Source organism: Dromiciops gliroides, chromosome 3 (genome assembly GCF_019393635.1).
Source record: "Dromiciops gliroides isolate mDroGli1 chromosome 3, mDroGli1.pri, whole genome shotgun sequence".
Taxonomy (NCBI): Eukaryota; Metazoa; Chordata; class Mammalia; order Microbiotheria; family Microbiotheriidae; genus Dromiciops; species Dromiciops gliroides.
In genome coordinates, this window is record NC_057863.1 from 387,153,460 (window position 1) to 387,162,237 (window position 8,778).

An 8,778-nucleotide genomic window follows, 5' to 3' on the forward strand; every position below is an offset into this window, starting at 1 on the left:
CCACGACTGCTCCCCGATTATGTGGAAATAGGGAAGCTAGGGAGTGAAGGCTCCTCAGGTCCCACTCTCCCCGGCATCCTCCCTTTCCAGGAACCCCAGTCGGGCCCGAATGGCCAGTCGGATGAAGTCAACCAGTCCAAGCCTGAGTCCGGCGGGAGGGCAAAGACCCAAAAGAGAAGGAGCAACGCGGACTTGTGAACACAGTGTACACTTTATTTCAGACTACAGGTTTCTGAACATAATAAAATCTTTGGCTTGTAGCGGCGGTTCAGTCTCGCAGTCTGTGGGGTCAAAACAGGTCTCAGAAAAAAAAAAAGGAAAGGGAAGGAAGAAAACGAAGGAAGAAAAGGAAGAAAGAAGGAGGAAAGTGGGAGAGACTAAAGGAGAGACACGCAGGCACATACCACACACACACACACACACACACACACACACACACACACACACACACACACACACACACAAAGAAAAGTCCGAGATGGGCAGAGACAGTGATTTGGAGAAGGGGTGGAGGGGTGGGAGAAAAGGGAGGACCAAGAAGCGACCACATTCAAAAGAAAAACGGAACGCAAACGAACCAGGAGAAAGGGGGAGGGATAAAATAATAATTATTATAATAATTATAACAATAATAATAATAAAGGAGATTGATAAAATGTCCAGCAAATAGAGATCGCTACACATATTTTTTTTTCCTTACCTGAAATTAAATATATACAAGGTTGTAAGCTGTTTGGCTATATAGAGATTTAAGTGTTCGCATTTTCGTCCCTTATACTATTAATAGAGAATAGATCTGATTTCGATAGCACCTGTCCGAGTCTCTCTTTTTAAAAATTTTTTCTTTCAACATGACTTGCCGTTCGAAGTCTTTCCCCCCCCTTCTCTTTTGTTTATTATTTCTTCCCTGGAAAAAAAAATCGTTTGAGCCGGAGGAGGGGAACGAGGAGAGGGTGGGGATGGGAGGGTGTCAGGAGGCAGCGTGAAGCAGAGGGGGGGGGAGGGGGGAAGGGGGAAGTGGCTACTCGCTCTCCTCTTTGTCCTGTACGGTGGTCGTGGAATGGTTGTACAGTCCCTGGGCCATGAGGTGCAAAGCCAGGCCGTTCTTAATGCCTGTGGCCTTCTTGATCTTAGCTCGTTTGTTCTGGAACCATATTTTGATCTGGGACTCATTGAGGCTGAGCTCCTGGGCCAGGGTCTGCCGGCGCTGCTCCGTGATGTAGCGGTTCGCCTGGAACTCCGCCTTGAGTCTCTGCAGCTGCTCTGCAGTGAACGCCGTCCGCGGCCGCTTGTCCTCCTTCTCGTTCTTCTTCTTCTTCAGTTTCCTGGTGCGGGGACCTACATGGGAAGGAGACAGGCCGGGGAGGGGAAGGCAAAGGGGAGGGAGAGAGAGGACAGAGAGAAAAGGGGAAAGAGGGAAGAAAATGGGGGAGGGGAGAGGAAGGTGGAAAGGCAGCTGTGTGAATTGTATCAGTGAAAGGGGGTGCATCATACTTGGATACGAAAGCCCCTTCTGTTTTCGAAGTCCCCCTCCCTCGAAACCATAGCATCCCGACCCCACCCCCAATTCAAGAAGCAGTCTTCCCTGCACCAAACCAATTGTCCCTTATTACCCACTCATCTTTTTTTTTTTTGATAGTGAGTAAAGAGTGAGAAAGGGGGAAAAATGGCCGACAGCTACAGAACCCCGACAATTTCAATCTAGATCGAAGGAAAGGAAGAGAAAACGTGTATAGGATTTCCCCTTCTTGCCAGCACTACCATTTATAAGGCTGAGGGGAGAGAGGAGAGTCAAAAGCATTTACCTGAGAATATGATTCTAACTAGTCAAGGCTCCAGGCAACCCAGCGACCAAAGAAGCAGCAGATAATCTCAGAAAGAAAGGAATTGCTAAAAACGAAATCCGGGTCCCCGCCCAGCTGTCTTTCCTTCTGCTCCCTTCTTTTCCCTCACGGGAAACCCAAAATCGGCCTTTGGAAACAGTCTCTGAAAACTAGAACTAGCCATTCCCACTGTGACAATGAGGAAGGGGAGAAGGCAGCTGGGAGAAGAGGAGCTGACACGCGAGCTGGAACCCCAGCCGAATCATTTTGCGTGTCCCCTTCACCCTCCGCCCCACAAACACTCCTTTAATTTCCAAGATCTCAGGTCCCGGCTCCACCAAGGTTGAGAAAATAAATGCTAGTACAAATCACCTCAAATCAATGCCCACTGTCCTTTAAAGAGTTAGCATAGCTGTTGCCACCCCTTCCCCCACCTCTGGTCTCCCAATCCAGAGAAACCCACTCCACCCCCACCCTCACCCGCATCAGAAGAAAGCAAAGAGATCGAGAAAATTAAGCCCGCGGGGTCAAGGCCTCCTGAGAAGGACCAAGAAATAGACTGCATTCCCCTGGCCACCACCCATAGCCGTTTTTCTTTTTGCCACAAGCTTCGCTTTAACCCTAGCCCGATTGGGCTCAAACGCCCCAGGCCCCGCTTCCTTTCCGTTATTTTCTGTGAGACCCTGGGGAATCCCAGACCTCGCCGCGGAAAGAGAGGAAGGAAGTTCGATGCCTTCTGCTACAGACAAGTTTCTGAGCCACCAGCTGAAATGAGGCCAGACCTAGGGACTATGGGAAATACATTGACTGCAAGGGCACTCTATGCCCAGAACTGCAGGAAGGACCATGGTCCCGGCTAAGGCTAGAGCGGAACAGATAAACTCAACACGATCTACAGGGAAGCTTTGCAAGCGCCCCCAATCACTAAACCTATTGCTTTCTCTTCCCAGATCACCACTCCTTAAATGTTCACTTTGAAAGAGATGCCTGCCTCTTTCCAGACTGTCGCTGGGATTCCAGCTTCTAAGCGATTTCAAAATTCATCGACTTTGACTATTTTTATGTTTTCAAATCCTCTACTACTTATTTCATAAATTGTAAAAAGAAAACAGCCAACAAAACGAAACAAAATGTAATGAAACGAAAAAAAAAAGCACACAGAAAATTCGGAATTGGGGTTTTTAACCCCTCTGCCTTTTCCAAGATAAAGCATTCCGTGGCTGACATTTCTGGACCAAAACACACATGAGAAAGGAGGGCAGAGAAATTAATTCAGGAATTCATCCAGAGGCCAAGGACATAGGCATAAAGCAGCCAGAATACCATGGACCCCATGGATCGCAGCTGCTATATTCTTGCAAACCCACTGAGTCCTCCATACACCTAGGTTCTGTTGGTCCTCTGACAGTAGGTAGGAGACCTGGAATTAGGATAGAGATCAGAATAGAGAACTACCGAGCCATATGAACCGACAGAGAGATAGAGATAGGTTTTGAGATCACATAGCTGTCAGATGGCCTATCCCTCTACCTGATCCATGCATCAGTACACCTACATTCCCATCCTATTTTCACTATTTGAGTCTACAGGATTTTTGCAATTGAAGATAGAAAGGTTAGAAACGGAGATTCTGAGAAGGGATAAATAGTGGGGGCGGAAGTCTCTTGGCCTTTCCGTGTTGAGAAGCCAGATAACCAAATCGTTGCTATCTATAAAAACTCTAAAGCCTTGGAGTACCCCAGTGAGAGTGCCACCATCAAGAGAAATGCCACATCTCTCAGATTCTGACAGAACGGAATATAAAGAAGGAAGCTGTGAGCAAACTCTAGTCTCGGACTAGTAGATGGAGTAGGGGTATGAACCACACAGTGATCCCCAAGGGGAAGCACCATTAGCTTTTGATGGTTACAGTGAGGGCCTAGGGAATCTGGGGCCTAGCTGTCAGGCTACTTCTGAGTGTAGGTTGGAGACAGAGACAAGCTTAATATCTTCCTCTCAGAAAACCCACTCTCCTCATACCAGAAGAAGAGGATACAGTATAAGAGTACTAGGTTAGACTGGGGCCTCTTCGATGGGATCCTGGAGTTCAACCTTGCTGGTTGGAAAGCTTTCTAGGTGATTCAAACTGATTTTTTTTCTTCCCAGTGGAGAAAAGACTCCTAAAGTCCACTTTCCACTAATAACCAAAATGCAAGTTTCCATTCTCTCTAAGAGAATCCTGGGCTCCAGAAAGTTACAGGGAATACAATTGGACCCCTGCCACTCACGATGCCAAATGCAAAGACGCTGACCTAGACAAGGCAGAAGAACCCCAATGAGGAAGGAGAAAACATTTAATTTATTTCTTTTGGTAATGTAAAGGGAGAGGGGATGACCATAGCCAGAGAGGCCTAGACCCCTGTCTGTGTCTGAGACTGGGTTTATGGTAGTGCATGTGTATGGATACACTGAGCACAGGCAATAAAATCGTTTCTCCCCGGCCATCCCTAGCAGCCGACCTGACAGCTCAATCACTCTATCCATCAGGCGAGTCAATCAAAGCGGCTTTTCGGAGGTTCAGGGAGACGGACGTGTCAATAACGGGGGGATCGAGATGGCTGGGGCTGATAGCGGCCTATCGATTGGCTCTGAAGCCCAAGGAATTCGGGACAGAATTGAAGAGGGAGGTGAAGAGAGAAGAAAAAGGAAATGGGGAGCTGAGAGACTCTCCGATACCTGGAAAAGATTCTGAGCTCCGACCCCAGTTAATGTTCTGTCTCCAAACTCAACCTCTTTCTTCAGCCCAGGCTGTGCTTGACCGGGATGGGGACAGGGTGGGTGTGGATTTCTTTTACTCTCCCCACTAAAACTGAAAGAGAACTAGAAGGCTAACGGTTGAGAGAACCAGTGTCGGACACTAAGGAAGCAACCTAAGAGCAGTCCAGTGGAGTGAGAGGGCACTCCAATGGAAAACATGCTAAGGTCGATGTGCCACCAAAAAAAAGAAAAAAAAAGGAACATTGAAGGGACACACACGCCTCAAAACAATCGCGAGTGTTAGGTGTCGTGTCCTAACAGATAAAAAGGAAAAAGGGGGTAACGGGAACAGAAGGCTCTGAGAGCCGAGTTTCGCAGGCAAAGAGCAATGCAAGCGGGGAGACTCAGAAGCTGGTCCTCCGGCCTGCTCAAGCTTCTGTTCTTTCAACCTCTCTCTGTCCTATAGATCGTCTCTCCCCACCTTCTTCTTCTAAAAGCTCCGATTCAGCTCTTTGACTCTCTTGACGCCTATTTTCTCCTCCCAGACCAGGGGATCCTTGTGATTCCTTTCTGACATTATTGTACAAAACCCTCTTGTTTCTTTGCCTCACGACAGGGCCTTTCCTTCCCCTACCCAAGGAAGAAAATTCTCAATCTCTCTCTCTCTCTCTCTCTCTCTCTCTCTCTCTCTCTCTCTCTCTCTCTCTCGCTCGCTCGCTCTCTCTCGCTCTCTCTCGCTCTCTCCTGTCATCAATATTACAGAATATTCTAGTGTGCATAAATTCTAATGCACACATATCTATAATCGCAACCTATGTTCTTATCGACATAAATCCAAACTCTCTAGCCTAGGCCTTCTCATCTTAATCAAACACAAGACCTTAGCCAACCCCAGAAAAGGAAAAGGAAAGAAATTGTTATGAACAATATTTTAAAGTGTTAGGAATTCAATAGTGAATTATCCCTGGCGCTCAACCCCAACTGTTTCAGATCTTCAGACTAGGCAAAAGATGAAGACATCGCAGAAAAGCGGGAACAAATAAAATATGCGAGGAGAGGTGGAAGTAAGAGGAACAGAGAAAGGAATAGGATAGGTTGGGAAGAACGGGGGAAGGAAAATGCATTATTATTTTAGTTTCTAAGAGCTTTTGACGGTGTTGGGGGTGGGGCGTGTCCACCGGTGACCCTAGAGGGACACGGGAATGAAGACTCACTTCAAAAGGGGTACTCACCAGAAGATGGGCGATCCGAATAACGCGTACAGTAGACCCAAGCGGGCCAGACTAGCGGCTGCTGTGAGTCAGTTTTAACCACCGGCCCGCCGTTGGCCGAGCCCATGAGTAGGATAGCCGGGTTCCCATGTTCCCCGTATTTAGCGCCGGTTGCTCCAGGACTCCCCCCGCTGCCTTCCGAAGGCTTAGACGCAGCGGCTGCCGCAGCCGCCGCCGCCGCCACGGCTGCCGCCGCCGCCGCGGCAGCCGCAGCTGCCGCCGCCGGGTTAGCTTTGGAAGCGGCGGCGGCCGGGGCCGGCGCAGAGCCGTCGGGCGTCACACAGTTCGCATCTGCTGGACAGAGAAGTGAAGCCGGGTTCGCCGGCCGCGTGCCCAGAGGATTGGCCGGATCTCTACCTGCGGCTGTCTGGCCTCTGTCTCGTTCTGCCCGGCCTCCTCCTCCTCCTCCTCCACCTCCTCCTCCACCACCACCACCACCACCACCACCAGCACTACCGCCACCTCCTCCTCCTCCCGCTCCAACCAAGAGCTGCTGTTGCTGCTGCTGCTCCTTCTTGCAACCAAAGTCTGGCCTCAGGATGTTGTCTATGAAAAAGTTGGTGGTACGGTGCTGCTGGGGCGGCGGCGGCGGTGGGGGAGGTTGGTGAGGAGGTGCTGGCATCGGCTGGGGCGGCGGCGGCGGCGGGGGCTGGTGGTGATGGTGGTGGTGGTGGTGGTGATGATGGTGGTGGTGATGGGGTAGGGGCTGGAGGCAGGGTGCTGCAGGAGAGGAGGGAGCTTGCTGCGGGGACACTGGCACGCTGTCTCCATCGCTGCCGCTGCTGCTGCTCCCGCTGCTGCTGCTGCTATTGCTGCTGCTGCTGCTCCCGCTGCTGCTGTTGCTCGCGCTGCTGCTACTGCCGCTGCTGCTGCTGCTGCTGCTGCTGTGGCTCGCAGTGCCTATGGTGGAGTCGCGCTGACTGTTATGCTCCGGCTGCTGCTCTTCCATACTCAGCCGCCCCGCCGCCCCGGACGCGGCTTCCTTCCCCCTCCCCCCCGCTTCGCTCTCCACCCCACTTTGCCAGTGGCCAGTGGGGGTGCGGGGAAGAAAGAAGGAGAGGAAGGAAGAGAAGGAGCAAAAAAGAGAAGGAAAAGGAGAAGAAAAAAGAAAAGGGGGAAAAAGATCAGACGCTTGTCTTGAATCTCTCTTTTACCGAGCAGATCTGTTTTCCTCTCTAATTTGCAGATATCCAGAAATGAAGACACTTGACTATTTCTTTTTGTAACCAGATTCAGTTGTTTTTTTTTTTTTAAGGAAAGAAAGCCACACCAGGAAGAGCTCCCCCAAATAAAATATTTTTTAAAGGGAAAAAAAATCCAGTCCTTAAAATCTAGCCATCTTCCTAAGCAATAGTGAGGGGTTTGACTTCCCCAAGTGTCATGCTCAGCTTTGCCCACAGCTCGAGGTTGGCAGCGCCTTTAATCGCCTTTGCTTTTTTTGCAGGGAGAGAGTGTCTCCGCCACCGCGCCTGGGCTTTTTTTTTTTCTTTCTTTTTTTTTTCAAATCTCTGACAGCTCCGATCTTTGCACAAACTCTCTCTCTTAAAAAAAAAATCACCCAGGCACACTTTTTGCATTCAAACCGGAAGCACGTGAGTCTGGGCCGCACGTGTGAGGGGCCAATAGCGAACCGCGACTCTCGCTGACACCCGTGACGCAAACCAATGAGTGGGCTTGGAACTTTGCGGATAAATAATCCTTGGGGTTGGAGCGGGGAGAGGGGGAGTCGCCGGGTAGCCTGGCGCGTCCATTCTCTGCTCTTCCTCCACCCCTACTCTTCACATTACCACCCCTTTCCAAAAGTTCCTCTTCTTCCTACGTCCGGTCTCCATTTCTTCGCTGCCCCTGCCCTCAAGTGTGTGGGGTCGGTGGGTGGGGGAGGGTGTCTTTGGGGTGTAGGCAAGTATAAAATTAACTCCATAAAAAACTTGTTCAAGTCATGCAGGGTAGGATTATGGGTCCATATTCAGCAGGCTAGGCAGGGTCAGAGGGGAAAAGACTTTTGTCTCCCCCCTCCCTCCAAGAAACTCACCCTTTTGCTTTCTGCTATGAACTGAGAAGTTGTCATTTGACTGTAGTGGTCAGGAGTGATAATGATGTTGATTACGGTAATTACGAATATGATATAAGATGAAATTTGTTCTCCAGTGTTGTTAAATACAGATTTAATTTGATACAGATTTAGAGATTATTTTTTTTCCTTTTTCTTAATCGAACCAAGGAAACTACGGGCAAAATATCAGGACAAGTTTGGGCAGTTCATGCCTGTAATGTAGCACGGTTTCAGGGTCTGATAAGCATCCCTCAGTCTTCTTGCTGTAGTCCTTTTTCCTTCGCTTAGTCGAATTTACAGTCTCGATTTAGCTCGTGGCCAGATAGCGCAGGTACTGAGGTGCAAGAAACCCAGTTTGGGAGTACTTGAGCATATAGCAGAGATCCCAATATAATCTTCTTGCCCACACCGGACAGAAAGTAGGTTTGACAGTTAACCCCCTGAAAGAACAGCAGTTGTAGCAGCCCCCTCTGCAGTTAGCTTACTGGCTGGGTAGCTGCAACTCCAAGGGAGAAAAGAAGTTGCTTGCCTGGAAATCTCCAGACGCCGATACCAGGGGATGGGAACGGGAAGCTCTCAGTTGGAAGACCGGGGAAAAGATCTTTGGACCACAGGGACATTGGCTAAAAGCGTATCTTGTTGATAAATATTTCCTAAGTAATTTCTTTTAAAAGACCCCAAATACTTACACGATAGGCTCCCTAGTATAATGATTTCGAATACTCGCTATTTCCCCCTTTTCTTGGCACAGAATAATTTTTCTCCTTCCATTCTCCTAAAAATAAGCAACACCACAAGCACCAGTTCACCACCCCACCACTTCCACTTAGAATTCTGCCTGACCAAGGTTTATAGAGTTGTTTACCTCTAAAGCTGATATAGCAGTCTGAGCTCC

The 8,778-nt window shown here is 49.3% G+C and overlaps 1 protein-coding gene across 1 annotated transcript; it reads right to left on the reverse strand.

Annotated features, from left to right (window-relative positions):
- Positions 1-258: 258 nt before the first annotated feature.
- On the reverse strand, positions 259-7,351 carry EN1 (engrailed homeobox 1). The gene is made up of 2 exons (XM_043996395.1): positions 5,792-7,351; positions 259-1,338 (listed from the first exon to the last, which is right to left on the reverse strand). Exons 1-2 carry the CDS (start codon positions 6,777-6,779, stop codon positions 1,022-1,024), a joined length of 1,305 nt encoding a protein of 434 aa, XP_043852330.1. The 5' UTR covers positions 6,780-7,351; the 3' UTR covers positions 259-1,021.
- Positions 7,352-8,778: the final 1,427 nt, after the last annotated feature.

What these genes read in the sequence shown, in the direction of transcription:
- EN1 (XM_043996395.1), bottom strand. Translation starts at nt 6,779, where the DNA reads ATGGAAGAGCAGCAGCCGGAGCATAACAGTCAGCGCGACTCCACCATA. An exon ending in TTCGGATCGCCCATCTTCTG is followed by an intron (nt 1,339 to 5,791) that starts GTGAGTACCCCT and finishes CTTCCCATGTAG; the next exon opens with GTCCCCGCACCAGGAAACTG.